The 20093-nt window shown below is 62.1% G+C and overlaps 1 protein-coding gene across 1 annotated transcript in view; it reads left to right on the plus strand.

The window, feature by feature from the left end:
• Window positions 1-8935: 8935 nt before the first annotated feature.
• AATK (apoptosis-associated tyrosine kinase) overlaps window positions 8936-20093 on the plus strand; it is a gene marked incomplete at its 3' end in the record, with an annotated part of 13852 nt that continues 2694 nt past the window's right edge. The window contains exons 1-9 of the mRNA XM_008568850.1: window positions 8936-9016; window positions 12069-12216; window positions 14664-14743; window positions 15148-15266; window positions 15404-15491; window positions 16559-16692; window positions 17958-18042; window positions 18117-18238; window positions 19783-19932. Coding sequence (XP_008567072.1) covers window positions 8972-9016; window positions 12069-12216; window positions 14664-14743; window positions 15148-15266; window positions 15404-15491; window positions 16559-16692; window positions 17958-18042; window positions 18117-18238; window positions 19783-19932 — 971 coding nt within the window. The remainder of the gene's footprint in view (window positions 9017-12068; window positions 12217-14663; window positions 14744-15147; window positions 15267-15403; window positions 15492-16558; window positions 16693-17957; window positions 18043-18116; window positions 18239-19782; window positions 19933-20093) is intronic.

Below are 20093 nucleotides of genomic sequence, written 5' to 3' on the forward strand. Positions count from 1 at the left end.
TCCCAGTCAGAAGGACGGAGAGCAGGGGTGGGGGGAGGGGATGGTCAGAGAGCAGAGTCCCCAGGAACCTGTGACCCCAGGGCAGGGGATCTGGGTTTTATTCTGTGTGCGGTGACACCTCGGTATGGCGATCTGAACCCTCGACCCTGGTGTTATCAGCACCGCACTCTGACTGACCAAGCCACCCGGCCAGCCTCGAGGTTCGTCAGGGAAGGGGTGGCAGGATGACCGGATTAGGTTTGAGTGATAATTAAATAAAACAATACCTCATCTGATTCTGAGCATGGCGAGTGCATGGTTGTTGTAGAAAATACTAAATGTGCAGAAAGAAACTTCCCAGATTCCTACCACCCAGGACAACCACTGTTCACGTTGTGGGACGTTTTCACCAAGTTTTTTTTTTTTTTTTTTTTTTTTTTTAAAAGTTTTTTTTTTTTTTAAAAGTTTTTTTTTTTTTTAAAAGTTTTTTTTTTTTTTAAAAGTTTTTTTTTTTTTTAAAAGTTTTTTTTTTTTTTAAAAGTTTTTTTTTTTTTTAAAATTTTTTTTTTTTTTTGACATAGTTTTTTTTTTTTCTAAAAGATGGCCGGTAAGGGGATCTTAACCCTTGACTTGGTGTTGTCAGCACCACACTCACCCAAGTGAGCCACGGGCCGGCCCCTAAAACATTTTAAATCTACTTTTTATAGCTTCTTTTGCAGATATACCATTGTTTTTATTTAGTCATTCATTCATTGTTAAATATTTAGACTTTTAAAAAAACTCCCATAAACACTACTGCAATGAACATCTTTGCGCAAAAAGCTTTTTCTGTCTGTGGTATTAATTTTCTCATTCCTCCATTCATTTTTATTCTGGATGTGTGGGCCCTCTGGGTTATTTTCTTAGTTCCAATTCCCAGGTGTGGAATTGCTTGGCCAAAGAGAAGGCAGGTCTCCGCTCCACGCTGCCCCAACTTAATCCCCACCAAGAACCTGGGCAGCCAGTTCCTGGTTTACCAGCTGCAAGTTGAATGTCGTGTTTTGGTTGGCATTTCTTTGATTAGGATTGCAGCTGAACTTTCTTTTGTGGGCTGGACAATTCATTTTTCCTCATCTGTGAGCTGACTCCATGTGGTTTGCTTGTTTATCTTTTTTTTTTTTTTTTCCTTTTTGTCTTTTTTCATGACCGGTATCGGGATCGCAACCCTCAGTGTCGCGCCCGCACCGCACTCAACCAGTGAGCAGACCGGTCTCTATATGGGATCCGAACCCTCGGCGGGAGTGCTGCCATGCTCCCAAGCACCGCACTCTACCGAGTGCACCACCAGGCCGGCCCATTACTTGTTTATCTTTTGAGGTCTTACAGTAATATTTACTTTGCTGACTGTGTGCTCTGTGTAGTATGACATCAGCTCTTTGACGTATTTTCTGTAAATCGTTTTTCCTGGTTTGCTGGGTGCTTTTAATTTGGGGGCTTTTCTTGAACATATATTTTGACGTAGCCAAACCCTACCATCTTTTTTTTTTTGATTCCTCCCAATGCTTTTAGCTTAAAACTTCTCTCCATTAAGAAACTTCATGTTTAGGGCTGGCCCGGTGGCGCACTGGATAGTGCGCTGCTTGGGAAGCGCGGTGGCGCTCCCGCCCGAGGGTTCGGATCCCACATACTGGTTCCCGCTCACTGGCTGAGCGAGGTGCGGGAGCAACGCCGAGGGTTGCGATCCCGTTGCCGGTCCCGGTCCGGTACGGGCGCAACACTGAGGGTTGCGATCTGTTGCCGGACACGGAAAAAGACAAAAAAAAAAAAAAAAAGAAACTTCATGTTTACCTGTTTTCTTCTACGATGCTGTAATACGACTTAAAAACACTTCACCCATCTGAAGTCACCCTGGTGCGTGGTTTGAGGCGAAACGGCTGATTTCCCCGACACGGTGTCATAAGTCTCAAGTGTGACATTAGCCTGCAGCCGTGCAGCCCAGCCCGGCCTAGCCCGGCTGTTCAGTCCTCAGTTGTCGGTCCGTGTTTGCCGCAGCACGTGTGCTTTGCACTATTTCAGCTTTCTGATGTGACAGCTGGAAAGTCAAGATTCCTCTCTCTGCTCTCCTATTTTTTCCAGAATGTTCTAGCTTCTTCCCGTGTTTAGAGCTTCATCCAGGGCATTATTTTTAACGAGCGTGAACATGTTTGACTTTTACAGCGTGTGCGTCCACATGGGGGAGCTGGACTCCGCCGTCCTTCCTGTGCGAATGTGTCTGATTGACACAGAAGCTTTAATAACAATCAGAAAGGACTCTCGGGGTGGCCAACTCGAAGGGTGTGTGGGGCTGGCCCCAGCCCGGTGCTCTCAGGGAGGCCCCCTATGGGGTTTTCCTGCTGAACCCCTGGCTCAGCCCTTCTACCCTCTGCAGCCCCCTTCCCCCCAGGCTGCAGTGGCCCCTCCTGGGGGTCTGAGTTCATGCTGTGCCCTTGGCCTTCCCTAAGCCCTGCCCCTCCCTGACGATGTCAGCGCCCTCTTCCCAGGGTCCCGGCCCCCTCCTGCAGTTCTGACCGCGGAGCTGGCATGGGGCAGTGGGGAGGACAGGCGCATCTGGGGTGAGAGGCCTCACCCTCTGACTCCCAGGCTCCCGTCGGCAGCTTTGCTCATCCAGGCACATTTGTTTGGGTGATTTGGGGGAACTTGGGGGGGCGTGGGCCAGGATGGGTCCATTGCAAGGAGACCCTGGCTGCCAGTGCGTCCCAAGGTGAAAGGGCAGCTTTGCGGGGAGTGAGCCCTGCCTCACTAGATGGATATGTACAGATGCTGCTGCCGCTTGGCAGGAGCCCAGAGATCCAAGACGCACCCCCTGCCCCGGGTGGTGGCTGCCCTGGCCACCTGCCTCTGCAGAGGCAGCCTGGAGGGGCTTCCTGGGGCTGGTGCCCACTCTGGCGTGCCTGCTGCTGGGGGTGGAAAAACCAGGATGCTCAGCCTCAGACTGAGCTGGTCCCTGGGGGGCTCACACCTGTACATCTCGGGCATGCCAGGCATGTCCACGTGAGCAGAACTCAAGACCCTGGAAGGCCAGGCCCAAAGTTCAGGAAGGGGAATGAGGTGAACAGTGGAAGCCTGGCCTTAGCCCTCAGGGGCCCCACGCAAGAGAGACTGCCCGCGACTTGGAGCCCCTGGACTCAACGCAGTCCTGGCCTCATTGGGACATGGGTTGCTAATTCTGGGCCCAAGGACTCAAGTGAGGACACAGTGAAAGAGGTGGGTCTGGGTGGCCCGAGGCAGACCCAGATGGGATCTGGGGAAGTGGATTTGGACCCTACACAGAGAACTTCCCAGCACTCAGAGTGGCCATGAAGGGCAGGGCCCTCCCATTGCAGCAGCAAGCCCTCCCCGGTCCTGGGGACGATTGTGTAGAAGCTGGGCCAGGTCAGGGGACACGTCTGAGGACTCCAGGATGGGCACAGGTGTGGGGGGGTACGTGCAGCTCGCCGGAGGCTGCGGTTTCTGCCTGTGAGGCCAGCGGGTTACTGGAGGGGGGTCACCCCCAGCCTCAGCCAGGTCACTCCTGAAATGCTCCCAGTGTTCTGGCACTCGGGGCTGACCGTGTTTATGCCTGTGGCAGGGCCCTCCAGACAGGGCAAGGCTGGCAGGGTGAGGGGCCTGGGGCCAGGGGTGGGCCAGGCTGTGAGTGCCCCCTGACCTTGTTGGGGAACTAGGTGCTCCTGCTCAGGGACACTGGGCCCCAGGGGTGCAGAGAGAGACACCCCGACCCTGGGTTGCTGGGAGGGGGGCTGCATCTCACCCCGCCTCTTGGGGCTCAGCAGAGGCCAGCCTCCACCCCCAGCCTGGGGCTAGACTGAAGTGGGGAGGGCAGGGGGTTTGTCTCTGGCAGAGCTGGCCCTGGACCCAGTGGGACCCGCACAAGCCTTGAGGATGGGATAAGGGGACAAGGTCTTATGGGGTGGGCGTCTGGGGTGGGGGCCAGGTCGGTTGATGTTGAGGGCTGACATGTCTCTGTTGCATGCTCAGTGCAGTGCACCAGGTGACGCTGGAGGTAGGGCACCCCCACTTTCCCAGGTGGAGAGGCTGAGGTCCCCACAGCCGGTGAGGGGCAGGGCTGGTCTGGCCCAAGGATGCCCTGGTGCACCAATCCCTGTCCCACCTGTCCCTCCCGGCCTGACAGGGACGGCTAGGAGCCCGGGCAGACTCACCCGGCCTGGAGCTGCCCCCAGCAAAGCTGCCCAGGGCGGGCCGGTGGCTTCTCCCACCACTGTGACCAGAAGCCAGTGGGAGGCTTCTTGGTGGGCTTCAGGGTCTCCTCTGGTTAGAAGGGCTCCCCTCCCCCTAACCCAGGCCACCTCCTCCTGGAGCTGCATGCACGTGGAGCTGCACCTGCCGAGCAGTGAGTCAACGTCACTTGGAGGATTGAAGCCAGGTGCTCTGGGGACCCGCCCAGGCTAGGCACATTGATCCACCTGTCGGGACAAGAGTTCCGTGGGCGCCCCACCCCCCAGTCCTGCAAGGGCATCTGAGGCGGGTGATCGGGCTAGCCATGCCTCGAAGGCTCAGCTTGGCCACCGGGGGCCACCTGGAAGGGCTGCTGCGTTAGCTTCCTGGGGCTGCTGTAACAAACTCCTACAGGGAGCAGCGTAAAGCAGCACAAGTCTCTTATTTCAGGTGCTGGAGGTCAGAAGTGTGATGTCACTTTCATTGGCTGCAACTGAAGTGCTGGGGGGCCGGCTCTGGGGGCTCTCGGGGACAACCCGTTCCCTGCCTTTCCAGCTTCTTAAGGCTGCCCGCAGGCCCCGGCCCGTGGCCCTTCCTCAGGTTGTCGGACCTCTGCCTCTGTGGTCCTGTCTCCTCTCCAAAGTGACCTCCCTGTCTCCCTCTTCTGAGGACCCTTGAGATGACATTGGAGTCATCCGATAATCTAGGACAGTCTCCCATCACAGGACCTTTACCTTAATCACAGCTGCAAAGTCCCTTTTGACATCGCCACAGGTTTCGGGGTTAGGAGGTGGACAGCTTCGAGGGTCATTATTCTGTCTCTATGTACGAGGTGCCCTCTTACCAAATCTGGGGCGATTTGAGAACGAAACTAAATAACTCTAGTAACACATTACAATTCACTGAAAACATCAGAATGCCTATGTGTGACATAAAGAGATGAACGGGAATAAAAACAGGCCTCCCGAGCACTGATGTGAACAAACAGGTGAGTGTGGGGGGAGGCTCCCCTCCCTTAGTGGAGGGACAGTAGAAGTAGAGTCACCATCGGGGGTCCGAGTGGTGGCCGAGTCAGGTGCGAGGGGACAGGCTGTGAATGGAGGACTTGCGGGCCGTGAGGATCCTGGCGCATCTTGGAATACCTGCCACAGGGGAGGCCTGGCTCCTTTAGTGCACGGTGGCCTTGGCAAGCCACAATCTGGCACTCGTGTGCCTGCTGCTGTTGGGGGGTGTGACTGCAGCTCCCCTAAGCACCCCGCTGCACTGTTGATGAGACTTTGGCTGGGGACCCCGGCTCGGCAGCGGTTTGGGGGCCCTGCGGGGGCTCCTCAGGGTTCTGGTTTAAAGTGGGCCTGCTTAGGACGGCATGAGAGGCGCAACAGGATCGGTGGGCACAGCAAGGCGGGGGTTTGGGAGAGTCTGGGGACAAATGGTGCTGGAGCTCGTGTTGAAGAGCCGAGGGGCTGGCATCTGGTCGGGGGGGCTGTGCACGGAGGCTCGGGAACAACGAAGCCACATGCCGTGCATCTTCCCGCGCTAGTCTGGGACGAGTGGGTCACGTTGGTGCCGTCGCGGGACTGTTCCTCAGCTGAGCACACTGGGGCACGGTTTCGGAGTCTCTGCCCCCGGGCGCCCTCGGGGGACCTTCAAGGGAGGAAATCTGCACATGTGGATACGTGGACACATAGTGCACAGACCACTTCCTGTGCCTGTCTGTGCCGGTGCCTGTGCTCTCATGTGTGGCTGTGTCATGTGTGCACGTGTGTGTGCGTGCACGTGTGTGGCACGTGTTCATGTGTGATGTGCACATGTGTCTGTGTGTGCATGTTTATGAGTGTGCCTCTGTACACAGTGTGCCTGTGCATGTGGGTAATGTGTGGTCATGTGTGTACATCTTGTGTCTCTGTGTGTTCACACATGTGGCTGTGTCATGTGTCTGTGCATGTGAGTTCACGTGTTTGCACACGTGTGTTGGTACGTGTGAGTGCTGTGTTTTTCCGACCAGCATCACGGTGTCCCTGGTGTGTCTCGAGCTGGCAGTCAGTGGGGCCCCTGCAGACGAGGGCATGGAGTGGCTCTGGGCTTCTGGGTGGCAGATGTCCCCGCAGGGCTGGGGATAGCAGCCTGCAGTGGAGGGCACTTGGAACCTCCTGTGTTCCCGTGGCCGTGGTGGGCAGGGCCCAGGCTCATGGGTGACCCCAACCAAGTCCCCTAGCTCCCACGGCCTCGCGTCCTCATCTGCAAGACGGCATGGTCATGAGCTGGGGGAAGGGCTCCCAATGCTGCTGCACCCTCAGGTGGAGGCTGAGGACCGGCTCCCGGGACAGCTCCTGACCAGCAGATGACCTGCACAGGTCTAGGGGCAGGAGGGTGGGTGATGGGCCGTGGCGCCTGGTGCCACCTTTGAAGACCAGGGGACCAGCCCCACCCAGGCCCCAAGGCGCCAGTGGGCTCATGCACTCAGCCAGTTTGTCCCATATGGGAAGTGCCCGGAAGTCCTCGGCTAGCCGGGGGTGGGGGGTGCTGGAGGGTGGCAGGCGGGGAGCGTGCTGACTCCCAGCGGGCACAGATGGAGAAGGGGGCGAGGGTCACCATGGCAACGGGACTGCATCCTGGGGTCCATGAGCCTGGCGCCCGCGCTCCTGTACCATGCAGGGATGAGAACACAGTGGGGGGCTTGCCCGGAGTGGAGGTGCTCACCTAGGCACGCACACACACATGTGCACCCCTGGAGCCTCATTTGCAAAGGCCCGCGAGGGTATCGGCTTGCGGCCCTGCAGGGTGGGGGACACGGCCCGTCGGGTGCAGTTGCCCGGCACACGAGTTTTCTCCATGTGCAGGCTGAGCTGGTTTCCCCACCATGGTGGCACCTCTCGCTTTGTGGGCCAACCCTTCCCTCCTGTCCCCCAGCCCTGTCTGGCCGCCGCCCCAGCTGCCCGGACCCCTCTCTTCCTGTGTGTGGGTGTGGGAAATGGGCCTGGAGACCTGAGCAGGAAGACCAGGCTGCACTCGCCATCTGTCCAGACACTCAGGCTCACACCGCCTCCAGGCAGCCCTCCCAGATGCGCCGTTAGCCCGCAGCCCTGGCAGGAGCTGGCCAGCAGGAGGCCAGCTGCGCCGCTCAGGTGGCGCCTCCCAATGCTGAGCCTGCCTCCTCGCCTGTCCAGCGGGGTAGAAATAGTGATTGCCTCGGTGGTGTGCAGGTGACAGGGTCTTGAGGGGTCAGTGTTGGGAGCTGAGAGGTTGCTCAGTGGCCGGGACAGCTGGACATGGGCCAGAAAACCTCCAGCAGCCAAGCGGAGGACAGACAGACAAAGCCCTGAGAAGGGCGTGGATTGGAGCCGGGCGTGGTGGGGCAGGGCAGGCCTGGAGCGGGCGGGAGCTGCCAGCTCAGCAGGCCCCTGCTCTCTCCAGGGGATGCCCAGGCTGGCCTCACCGTGCCATCCTGTGGCACTAGATGGACCGAGCCTCCCCAGAGCCTGGCTTGCCTTGGGAGCCCTCATCTGGGAGCCGGACTCCGGCTCAGTAGTTGGTTGGGTGTTGGGGGCTGTATTCATCCGATTCCGTTGCTGATCACAAAATACCTGGACCTGGGGGTTTATAAAGAGAATGAGGTTTATTCTCACAGTTTTGGAGGTGGGGAAGCCCCCAGTCCAGGGAACACTTATGGCGAGGGTCTTCTTGGTGGTGGCTTTACAGCGGCTCAGGGCTCTCACATGGCAGGAGACGGCGGAGCAGAGAGGGAGACTAACGTCCTCCTCTCCCCTGAGAACCACGAGAACCGCTCCCGTTATCCCGACAACGGGCCAGTCCCCACACAAGGCTGTGGTCCTCACGGTCCAATCACCTCTCCAAGGCCCCGCCTTCCAGTACCACAATAGGATTTCCCATCTCTTAACGCTGTCACAGTGGGGACCAAGCCTCCAGCGCATTAAACTTTTGGGGGGACACAATTCAGTCCATAATAGGGGGCACGTTCTGCTGGCCTGGGAAGCTCAGTTTGCCCATCTGAAGTGAGGGGGCTCATGTGGACCAGGTGCTGAAGAGGGGTCCCCACTGTCCCCAAGACAGAAGCAGCACCAGAGAGACCTGGTGGGCTCAGCATGGGGACAACCCAGAGACGCCAGGCAGTGTGGAGGGTCCCCTCACCTGGGTGGCTGGACAGGCCTTACATCTCATGGCCCCAACCCCAGCTGTCCAGAGCCCAGCACGTGGCCAGTCAGTGGCCAGCTCAACCATCTCCTCTGAGTGGCAAGAGTTTGTGACCCCTTCTGAGCCCCAGAGGGGCAAGGTGGGGTGACTGGAGTGGAGAGACATGGAAGGGGTCCCTGGCAGCCCCTGAGACCCTGAGCTCTCAGAGAGCTGTCCATCAACCCCAGGATCAGGAGCTGGGCAGGCTCTGGCTGCTTTGTCAACCTGATGTCCCTGCATGAGGCCACAGCAGCGCCCTGTGACCGGCTGCAGGACTGCAGGCTCCAGCCACTGGGTCCCCTCTGCCCACTTGCTTTAGGCCGTACTTCTAAGTGTGGGGTCTTGGGAGGGCACTTTGGAGCCTGGGTGGGCAGGAGAGCCCAGGGCAGGGAGCCCTGGCTGGCCCTCGAGGTGAGGACCCGGTGTGGTGCACCCGGGGCGCTGCATGCGGCGTTGGGGCCGGCCTGGGGGCTGCCCTGACCGCGCCCTTTCCTCAGCAGACGGCGCCCCGCTGAGCGAGCCCTCCTGGTCGTCCTCCCTGGCCCTGGTGGCTGTGTCTTTCTCAGGGCTCTTCACTGCCATCGTCCTCATGCTGGCCTGCTTGTGCTGTAAGAAGGGCGGCATCGGGTTCAAGGTGAGGGCTGGGGGTCCGCCGTGGGCTGTCCATGGGATCCCAGGGCCCTCTCGTGTCCATTTGGCACTGAGCTTCCCTCCCTCCTGGGCCCACCAAGGTGGCTGCTGGGTGGCTGTGGCTGCTGTGAGGCTATCTGGGGACATCTGGACCCTGGGCCTGGGATCCCACAGCCCTCCTCTGGGGCGCTCGGGGCCCCCGCCCGCTTCGTCCGCCACTCTGGGTGCCCTCTGAGGGGGTGTGGCCTTGTGCTGTCGTATCCTGGCTCAAGGTGGCCCCTCAGTGCTTAAGGATGCTGATTGGGGGCTCCTGGGCCGGAGTGGGAGGGGGCTTGCCTCCCCAGGGGTCCTGTTCAAATTCCCTGCTCATTGTGTGCTGGAAATCGGGACGGACATGACAGCTGGATCTCTGCCCGGCGCATGGCGGGCCTCACAGGGCGAGCCCCCAAGACTGACCGCTGGAGCAGAGGCCTTTCCCTCCTGAGCACGGACGGCGGCCAAAGGGCATCCCTTGGGGTGCTGTCCCCCGCCCTGCACGCCCCCGTGGCCACCCACCCCATGGCCAGCTGTAGCTCTGAGCAGGGAGGACGGGGCTGGAAGGGCTCAGGACTAAGAACCCCACCCAGAGGCGCCCAGCCGGAGCCCGCGGGCCGTGTCCCTGCCGCTCGGTGGGTGCAGTCCGGGCACTCGCACGTGGCTCAGCCCCGCCCCGGGGCTCGCGGGCCTGCGCCAGAGAGGTCAGGGTGGGAGCAGCTGCTGGGCGCACCCCACTTGTATTTTGGGGGCATCTCTGACCTGTCGACCCAAACCCCTGCCAATGTCGCTCCCATTTGAGAGAAACAGCCCCAGAGTCCTGGCGCCCCACCTTCCCCCCCAGTACGTCATGTCACAGAGCTGAGCCTGGAAGCTCGCACCTGCCACCTGTCCCATGTGGCAGGTGAGGACGATGAACGTGGCCCCTGCCTTTCCCAAAGCCCGTATCTGCCGGCTTGTTCAGCCTTCCAGACCCTCTGAGGTGGGCCCAGTCCTCTGACAGCCAGCGGGGAGCTGAGTGCGAGTGCCAGGGCTGTGGCCCCCCGAGCTGCAGGGTCTGTGCTCCTGCCCACGTGTCCCTCTGCACCCCAGGGATGCCGTCCTCTGACCTGAGGACACACAGCGGGCTGGGCCAGGCAACGCTGGGCGTTTTCCTGGAGGACCCTGAGGCCTGAGCTTCAAGGTTGTGGGGGGCGGGGACCCAGGGTGGCACTTGTGGGCCACTGTATGAGCTGCCCCTCCCCAGGGCCCTGTGAGAACAAGGCCCCAACAAGGGCCAGCCACAGCCCTCCCACCCCTGCCCTCTCACCTCCTCGGGAACATGATGCCCGGAACATTCCAGCACCACGTGCTTCTGTGGGAGGGCCTGCCTCCACCGCGGGCTCTTTCCTGGACTCTGGGGGGCCAGTGCCGGGCTCCCCACCTGCAGTGCGCTGGGGAAGGGGCTGGGCAGAGCCCTGATGCTCACCCTCTGCTGCCTGGTTGCCCGCTGGGCTGGCAGGGCCCGCTGGGCCCCCAGGCCGCACGGTCAGGTAACAGGCTGGAGCCAGGGCTGGCCCTGGATGGGGGGAGGTGGGCGTCTGGGCTCTGGGCCCCTCCACAGAGCCCAGTTGTGTGGGTGGGGCTGGGGCAGCAGCAGGCCCAGGGTGGGAGGGTTTCTAGGGTGGTCTCCTGGGCCCTGGGGAGGGGGAGTTGCCACAGGCACCAGCCCCTTCCCCTGTCCCCAGGTGGCTCTGTCCTCTTGGAGTGCAGACTGGGACTGGCCTGCAGGAATCTTTGCAGCAAGAAAACTGAGGCCCAGGGAAAGGGGGGGACCGCCACAGCTGTGCCAGGAACCCAGGCCTCCTCCCTGAGAGTTCCTGGGCCCTGGGGAGGGGGAGTTGCCACAGGCACCAGCCCCTTCCCCTGTCCCCAGGTGGTTCTGTCCTCTTGGACTGGGACTGGCCTGCAGGATTCTTTGCAGCAAGAAAACTGAGGCCCAGGGAAAGGGGGGGACCGCCACAGCTGTGCCAGGAACCCAGGCCTCTTCCCTGAGAGGAGGGGCCCAGAGTGGGTGGCCAGGCTTCAGCTCCTCGGGAAGTCCCTCGACCCCTCTGAGCCTCAGTTTCCCCACTGGGGCGGTGGGGGCTGTGGGGCGGGACCCCATGAGCGTAGCTCTGAGGGGCTGGACCAGTGTGCCAGGGGTGCTGCTGGTGTTAGCAAGCGTTGTTTTAAAGCAGGCCCAGGACTTCTCGGGAGACTTTGGCTGTCTGCTCAGGAATGTGCTCTGGACCTGGGGGTGGTGTCTCCCCTAGACAGGTGTGGCAGGTGCATTTCAAAATAGCAGCCTGGCCAGGAGTGGCCCAGCCCTGAGCTGCCCAGGGCAGGCTCTTAAGGAGCCCTGGGAGCTCCTGTAGGTGGTGCAGCCGTCCCAGGGTAAAGGTCCAAGGCGGCCTGCAGGTGATGATGGCCGTGGGAGGTGCAGGGTGCCCCTCTGGGGTGAAAGTGGCTGGTGGGCCTGCTGCTCCGGGGCACTCAGGAACGCTCCTTGTCTGTGCAGGGGTGGGGACACTTAGTTGCTTCTCCTGGATGACTTTGGGGCAAGGATGGGACCATGGGCAGGGCAGGGGTGAGGAGCTGCTGGGGATGGGCAAGGCAGCTGGCCTTGAGGCCCTCGCCTGTGTCCCTCGGTCCCCTGCCTCTGGCGTGGTGGGGCTGGGCTGAGGCTGCGCCAAGCGCTGCTGTCCCAGAGAGCGCGGTCCCCTCCCCGGAGGCTGAGATGAGTCTTGTCTCTTGGTTCTGCCTTGGCCCCTCCTGGGACAGCCATCCCTGGGGAGGGAGGGAGCTAGGAGCGGGGTCTGCAGGCGGAGGTGGGTGTAGGAGCAGCCAGCAGGGGTGGGGGCTCCAACTCTGGGTCAAGCACACCCAGATGGGGGTGGGAACTGGGCCCGGGAAGAAAGGAGCCTTTCAGGGCCCAGCCCCACCCTTCCCTCTGGCCCTCCGCGAGCCGAGCTCATGGTGTGCTGTGCCCGGCCCGGCCGCAGGAGTTTGAGAATGCCGAAGGGGATGAGCATGCGGCCGACTTCTCGGCGCAGGGCTCCCCGGCCGCTGTGGCACAGAACGGGCCCGACGTGTACGTCCTGCCACTCACCGAGGTCTCCCTGCCCATGGCCAAGCAGCCGGGGCGCTCAGGTGAGTGTGCAGCAGGGCTGGGGGCTGGGTGGTGGGCGTGGGGTGTGTCCTGGGGGTCCGCAGGCCTGGCCCTGGGAAGCCCCAACACTCAGCTCTGGAGCCAGGGGACAGCTGGGGCCAGGCGCATGTGTGGACCCAGGTCTCCCTGTGGCTGCCTCCCAGCCGGGCTGTGGGGAGAGGTCCCCTTCTAGACCTGGCAGCCACCGTTGGTAAGCCTGGGGACAATCCTCCACTCACTGCCTCCTCTGCCAAGGGGCTGCTGTGCAAAGGGGCAGAGAGGGCCCTGGGGGCAGGGGGGCAGCCCTCTGGCCTGGGATCAGCCACCCACGTGCTGGGAGCAGTGGCTCCTCTGTAGACTCTGGGATGCCTGGCCCCACCCCTGTAGGCACATGGGCTCCATTGTGCCCGCTGGCACTCAGCAGGAGTCCTGGGGGCTGGGGCTCCCCCCGTGGGTGGGGTTGTGAATTGGCCTTTCACTTAGGCCTGGTGGGGGAGAGAGAGGAGGGTCCGGGTCCCACCCAGTGGGTGCAGGCGCAGGCAGGGGCCTCTCCTGTGGCTTCCTTGTCCATCCCGGGCTTCCTCCCCCTGTGCTGACCACCCACATGGGCAGACATGGGGCCTGAGCTCGAGAGGTTATGGGTAAATGGCCAAGTTTCAGGGGTTCCCTGCTCTGTTCTGGAGCCCAGGCAGTGGGCAGGGGTCCCTGGCCTCAGACCACCTCCTCAGCAGTCAGACCTTCGCTCCCCTCCCTGGAAGCTTCTAGACAAGGGCCGCCCTTCCTCACTGCCAACCCCAGCTCCTCCAGAAACACTGAGTGGTGGGGAGTGTCAGGTCCAGGAGCCGAACCCCTGCTGGCCCTGTCACCATGGTGACAAGTGGCCTCCTCACACCTTTCGTCAGCCTTCACCGTGGCTTGGGTTGGAGACACTGGTCTAGGTCTCCAGAGCAGGCCCGGAGAGGGCCCCCAGCCCCCAGCCCCAGGCCCAGGCCCCATGCACGTCCCCCCGGTCTGAGTCTCCTGCAGGAGAGATCACCACTCAGGCCAGAACCAGGGCCTGGCGTGCAAAGCGATGAACACATCGCCCACTGGCCCGAGGCCTGCAGCTGCCGGGGCAGGCTCTGTGCCACACGAGGCCCCCTGACCTTCCCGGATGGCCGTAGGGGGGCCTCGCAGGCCATCCTGTGCTGACAGTGCTGGGAGCTGGTGGAGATCAAGGGACCACCCAGGGGGCACTGCCCCCCAGGCCTGGGCTTGGGCCTGTTACCCCAGGGACAGGTGCATTCCTGGGACCCCACAGACTCTTTGAGACCTAGTTCTTCCCACCCCCCTGGAGAACTGTCCCTGGGGATGAAGGGGACAGGGACCAAAAAGAGGGCACCGGTTACCTGCTTTTCCATTTTGGCAGCTGTGGTCTCAGTGTTCTGGGGGGGCATCCTGTTTCCAGGGAGAGGAGAGATTTGGGTGAGGTTGGGAGGGCAGCCCACCTGGAGGTCAGCGGTTAGAAACCTGGGCGGCAGGTGCCACCCCCTGGAGATCACAGAGCAGGACAGCACAGCCAGGCCCTGGCGCGTGTGCCTCCTGCAACCGCTAAGAGGGGACTTTTCCTGCTCCTGCCTCCATCCCTGTCCCAGAGTCCAATCGGGACCCCCGAGCCTGCTTGGGGACGATGAGGGCCTGGCCACAGACTGGGGTTCAGGGGGAGAAGCCCCAAGACTCAGGGCCCAGGGACCCCCACCCCAAATTCTGCTCATCTACAAATCAACGTTCCCCAGGTCCCTGGTTCCTGAGAGTGGCCCCCTCACTCCAGGCTCGGCCCTCTGGGCAGCTGGCGTGGGAGCAGAATTCAGGGAATCCCTTGGGGCACAGGCAGGGGCACGAGTGGGCTAGGCCAGTCCCTTCCTCCCGGGCCCTCACTGACCCTTCCTCTCTGCTGACCTCACCCAGCCTGGCTTGCAGGGAGAATGGGCCCAGTGTGTTCTGTACGGGGCTGTGCCAAGCAGCCCCCAACAAAGGAGCCTTTGGTGTGCCTGGTGCTGGGATGCCAGCCTGTGGCAGGGGTGAGGGGACAGGCTGCCCCTGTACCCGCCCTTCGCCTTGGTGCCCACCTCCTGCCCAGCACACTGCCTGCCTGGCTCCGGCCCTGCTGCCTCCAGCCTGGCTTGTCCTGGGGCTCCAGGCACCCCTTCCACAGAACTACCCACAAGGATGGACGGAGCCTGTGGACCCACAGCTCTCGTGGGCAGCAGCTGCCCCTGCCCCTGAGAGGCCTCAGCTCTGAACGGTGTAGCCTCTGCCCCGGTGGCCTGACCTGCCCTCCCCGGCTGGCACTGGGGGATTCAGTGGCTCCCTAGGACAGGCCAAGCAGGCAGCCCCCTGCGGGTCCGGGGGAGGAAGATGGGAAGGTGAAGAGGCCGAGCAGGGTCCCTGAGCCCCCGCCCTGTTACAGTGCAGCTCCTCAGGTCCACAGACCTGGGCCGGCACAGCCTCCTGTACCTGAAGGAGATCGGCCACGGCTGGTTCGGGAAGGTGAGTGTGAGCCCCACCCCACCCAGGGTCCCCTCTCCAGGCCCTGGCCTGCTGGGCCCTCCCAGGGAGGTCCTCCGGGTCTGGCGTCAGAGGTGCTGGGAGGTGCCTGGGGCAGCATCTCGGTCCTGGCTACTCCCCGGCCCCCAGCCTGGATGGGGCCACCAGGTTCTTCTTCCTCATGGCAGACTCCCAGAGACAGCGAGAACAGCTGGGGACCTTGGGGCAATGAACACAGAAGATAGTGTCAGAGCAGGAAGGGCTCACCAGGGGGGCCGGCACCCACTCTGCACACGAGTAAACTGAGGCACAGGAAGAGAAGTGACTTGTCCTTGGGGTGGAGCAACAGCAAGGACTGGAAGCTGCAGCTCTGGGAGGGGGCCCAGGGTGATGCCTGTCCCCGGCAGGTGTTCCTGGGGGAGGTGACCTCGGGTGTCAGCAGCACCCAGGTAGTGGTGAAGGAGTTGCAGGCGAGTGCCAGCGTGCAGGAGCAGATGCAGTTTCTGGAGGAGGCGCAGCCCTACAGGTGGGTGGCACCTGGGACATGCCACGGAGGTGGCGGGCAGTGGCCGGGTGGGGAGGGGCAGGGGCTACTCCCTGTGACACAGGCAGGCTCTGTGCTGTCCCCCACTGGAGTCAGGGACAGCATGTTGGCTCTCGCAGGGCCCTGCAGCATAGCAACCTGCTCCAGTGCCTGGCCCAGTGCGCTGAGGTGACACCCTACCTGCTGGTGATGGAGTTCTGTCCGCTGGTGAGTTGCTGCTGCTCCAGATGGGAAGGAGCAGGGTGGGGGGACTTTGCTGAGCTGGGGTCCTCCCTTGCCCTGCCAGCATAGGGGCTGCCCCCCCACCCCCGTGGGCCTCACATCCTCCCTAAAGCAGGGCCCTGGAGGGCTCTGTCTCACCACCTGCAGAGGGCTGACCCAGCCTCACTAAGGAGGGGGCTGTGGGGTGGGCAGTGCGGGCCTGGGGCTACCTGCCCACCTGCCTGTGCTCCTGGGAGCAGCCTGGGCGGTGCTTTAGCACAAGGCATCTGGGCCACCGTGGGCCACACACTCACTCCAGCTCCCCAGCCTCACTCAGGCTTGTGTTTTAACCGTGAGGGCCTCAGACCAGGCCACTTCCCCAGGGCTGACTCTGAGTCTCGTGCCTGCAAGCCACTCACCTTGGGCCCCCTTTGCACACACACAGCTGTGGCAGAGCTGAGGTGCCCGCCAAGGCCAACACCAAGGCCACCTGCAGCAGAACTGGGTCCCCTGCTGGCTTCCTGTGAGACACAGGCCCTCACAGTCTGGTGTCTGAACTCTTGACGTCTGGGCCCTCCCTGGAGCTGGGCTGTGTCAGCAGGTCAGGGGCTGCCAGCTGACCCTCTGGTCACCAGCCCCGGTTTCCGCTGTGGCCCACAGTCCCAGCTTGTGTGGTGGTGGCAAGGGCATCCATTTGGGCCCATGTTCTCGTTGGTACCACAGGACATGGCCTACTGACCCCACAGAACTGGCTGACAGGGGCAGTTTAGAGAGAGTGTCCTGTAAAGTGCCACCTGCCCGTGGGGTCCCCCTGGCTGGTGCATGGCCTGGCCCATCCCTGGGGCACACAGCCCCTCTCCAGGAGCAGCCCAGTGCCAGCTGCTATGGGCAGGATGCAGTGGCTCCTCTGGGCAGCTGCTGCCCTGCAGCTGTTAACGGGCACCGGCTGAGCCCCACCTGTTCCTGGCATGGGGATGGAGGGGTTGGGGGAGGCCCTTCCAGGGCCAGGTGCAGGCTTGTGCTGGTGGCTGCTCCCCAGTGGCAGGTGACTGTGCTATGCTCCCTTTCGGCAGGGGGACCTCAAGGGTTACCTGCGGAGCTGCCGGGTGACAGAGTCTGTGGTGCCCGACCCCCTGACCCTGCAGCGCATGGCCTGTGAGGTGGCCTGTGGCATCGTGCACCTGCATCGCAACAACTATGTGCACAGGTGAGGGCGGGCACCGGGCGCTGGCGCTCCGTGCCTCAGCCTCCTCGCCTGCAGCAGGGGTGACGGCGATTCCTACTTAGGGCGTTGTGAAGGTGAACCGATTGAATCTTTGTACAGCATCGGATAACCACCATGAAGGGCATTTCATTAAATTAAGAAATTGGGAAGATAGGGGTCTGACACCTGATTTGTAGGAGTTAAACACAGGAGCACATACTGTCCATCTGGCCTGTCCTCTGTCCCTGAGGTGGTCAGCCACCTCCGGCGGCCCCACGCTCTGTCCCCCCGGTCCCAGAGGAAGGGCTTAGCTGACCCTGCAGTGTGAGGGACGGCTGTGTCCTGCTTCTGGCCAGGATGCCCCAGGGAGCCCGAGGGGCGTGCTGGAAGGAGCAGTGATGGATGAGTGGCCCCGCCAGACCTGGCTGCCACACAGGCTGTCCTCCCCAACAAGATCCTGGTGCTGAGTGATGACACATGCAACTCCAGCATCAGTGATTTTGTTGGAGAGGGCAGCTGCCAGCCTCCTGACCTGCCTGCCGGGCCCAGCCCCCACAGCCCCCGGCACCCAGATACAGGCCTGGGGGAGGGTCAGGCTGGCCCGCTGCATCCCCACCTGGAGTCGTCAGCACAGCAGCAACATGGCGGGTATGGGCTGGCCCCATATTTGCCCCAGTGCCCTGTGCCCCAAATGCCCATGTGGCCACCAGCCCAGTGGGGGTAAAAGCCGGCAGCCCCAAACCGGCTGCTGGGTTGAACGTAGTGCCAGGGGTAACCTGCAAGCTCTGCAGACTGACAGTCCGGGCCAGGCCCTGGAACATGGACTGTGCCTGCTGACAGGACCCTGTGACACTCCAGGACTCAGTTTCCCCATTTGTTCCTCCCTTCCAAGAAGCTGGGGTGATGGGGGAGTGGGGTTGTGAGGGGAGTACTGGAGGGAGAACTGCAGACCTACGGCCGGGGCTCTCTCTGGCCTGGTGTGGCTGTGAGGCAGGGCAGCAGACATGTTCCAGCAGAAGGGTGGAGGGGGTCAGGGATGGCCTAGTGCTGGCATCGTAATGTTGGAGGTCCCGTCCACACGGACCTTCCAAGCGCCCAGTGCTGGGGGGGTGGGGCTCTGGGCAGGGGTGGGGACCCCCTTTCCCACCTGCCTGATGGGCTGAACCCAGATGCCTTGGGTGACAAGTCACGCAGTCATTGGCAAAGGACCGTCAGTGCTGGACGTCTCCAGCCCGGCACAGTCAGCTGACCCTGCCTCCTGCCCGCAGCGACCTGGCCCTGCGGAATTGCCTGCTCACAGCCGACCTGACAGTGAAGATCGGCGACTACGGCCTGTCCCACTGCAAGTACAGAGTAAGTCAGGCCGGACCGGGCATGTGGGGTGGGGTGGCCGCCTGGAAAGGTGACCCTGTCCCCGTGTGCCACAGGAAGACTACTTCGTGACCGCTGACCAGCTGTGGGTGCCGCTGCGCTGGATCGCGCCTGAGTTGGTGGACGAGGTGCACGGCAACCTGCTGGTGGTGGACCAGACCAGGGCCAGCAACGTGTGGTGAGTGCGGCCGGCGGGACCTGTTGCCCGCCTGCATGGCTGCCCAGTGCCCGCGTGGACACCCAGCAACGATGTGGGGTGGCAGGCCCGCTGAGACACCAGGGAGCTGTGTCCCACCGCCACCCCCATCCTTTCTTCTCTTGCTGGTGGGACACGGCTGGACACCTAGAGAAAGCTATGTGTGAGGTGACGTGCTCGTGTCTGTCAACCGTGGCCACTCACAAGGTGCCACCTGTTCCTGCTGGGTCCCAGCAGCCCACAGCAGCAGAGTCTGTGGGGACCCTGCACTGGCAGAGGTACCACCTTGACAGGGTACCCGGGCCTCCCAGGACCCACTGGGCTGACAGCCACCAGTACCAGGTCAGAGCACACATTTAGATTCCAAAGCCCACTACAGCCCACTTTGAGCTGCAGCGTGGGCTTTCTGGGACGTGGAGCCTCAGCTTTCACCTTTTCCTGTGGAAAGGCTCTCGGGGGTGTTGGCTGCCTTTGTGGGGGTGCAGGTCAGGCCATGTCAGGCAGAGGAGCTGACAGGGAGGGGTGCTGGGGAATCTCCCATGACTGCAGCCTGGAAGCCCCCCATCCTGAGTCCCCAGCTCTGAGCGAGCACAGAGGGGTGTCAGTCAGACCTGGTGCTGCAGCTCCAGAGGGTTGGGCCAAGCTGCCCTGGGGAATCCAGAGGCGCAGGCTTCCGTGGGGGCATCTCCTGCCAAGGTGGGTGCCCATTTCCGGCCTTGACCCACTCCCCGGGCCTCTGCTCCTGGTGAATCCCGGGTCTGGATCTGTAGACCAGCTCCCTCCTGAGCTTCCAGGGCCCCTCCCCTAAGCCATTTACCTGTGATCCCCTCACAGACACTCCATCTCCGTCCTCCCTTCTCCTTTGAGGTGCTCCTTCCTGGTCTGCCCACCCCACTGCACGCTGACTGGGGTTCCCAGTCACAGGGCTGTGGCCAAGGTCACTGTGACTTCTCCATTGCCAAATCAGCTGTCCTCCGCTCCCCCAGCCTCTTGGGACAGCCTGGGGTTCACGGGAGCCGGGCAAAGTCACTGCCCACAGGAAGGAACCCCCAGTTGCATTCTCCCAGCGCTGTGTGCTCTGGGTGCCCCTGACTGTTGCCTGGGTCCTACCCATGCTAGGCTGGGCTCCCCCAGACTCATCCCCCTTAGCCTCACACCCCATGGGCCGCCCTGGCCTGGGCCCCACGCCCTCCTCAGCTCCCACACTTGGCTCAGTGTCTGGTCTTCAGTGTGTCAAGTGCATGGGTGGATGAGTGAATGAACTTGACTTCACACAAGGCCAGTCTGGCTTTTATTCACTAGGTGCTCTGGGCCCTGAGCTTGGGCCTGGCCAGGGTGGCATGTTCTATCCATTTGCTGATGGGATCAGCTGTCCTTGAGGAGGAGCGGCAGGTGCAGTACTGAATCCTGGTCCCAGAGGTGCTGGCGTGGTGACAGGAGCTGCCCCTTAGGCATCCAAAGATCTTGTGTGGCCAGTGCGGTGGCCTGCCATGCCCAGCCCCTTCTCATGGCTGTCGTCCCCCCAGGTCCCTGGGAGTGACCATCTGGGAGCTCTTTGAGCTGGGCACGCAGCCCTACCCTCACCACTCGGACCGGCAGGTGCTGGCTTACGCCATCCGGGAGCAGCAGCTCAAGCTGCCCAAGCCCCAGCTGCCGCTGACCCTGTCTGACCGCTGGTAAGGACCCCACACGCCCCCTGCCCTGCCCTGGACAGGAAGGCCAAGATGGACAGGGGTGCTCCAGTCCCCAGAGCAGAAGGGCTCGACCTACTGCCTGGGGTTCCAGCTCTCCCTGGCCTCCCCTCCCCTTGTGTAGCCCCTGGGCACCCCCCCCCCCG

This window comes from Galeopterus variegatus, unplaced genomic scaffold (assembly GCF_000696425.1).
Source record: "Galeopterus variegatus unplaced genomic scaffold, G_variegatus-3.0.2 Scaffold446, whole genome shotgun sequence".
Lineage (NCBI taxonomy): Eukaryota > Metazoa > Chordata > Mammalia > Dermoptera > Cynocephalidae > Galeopterus > Galeopterus variegatus.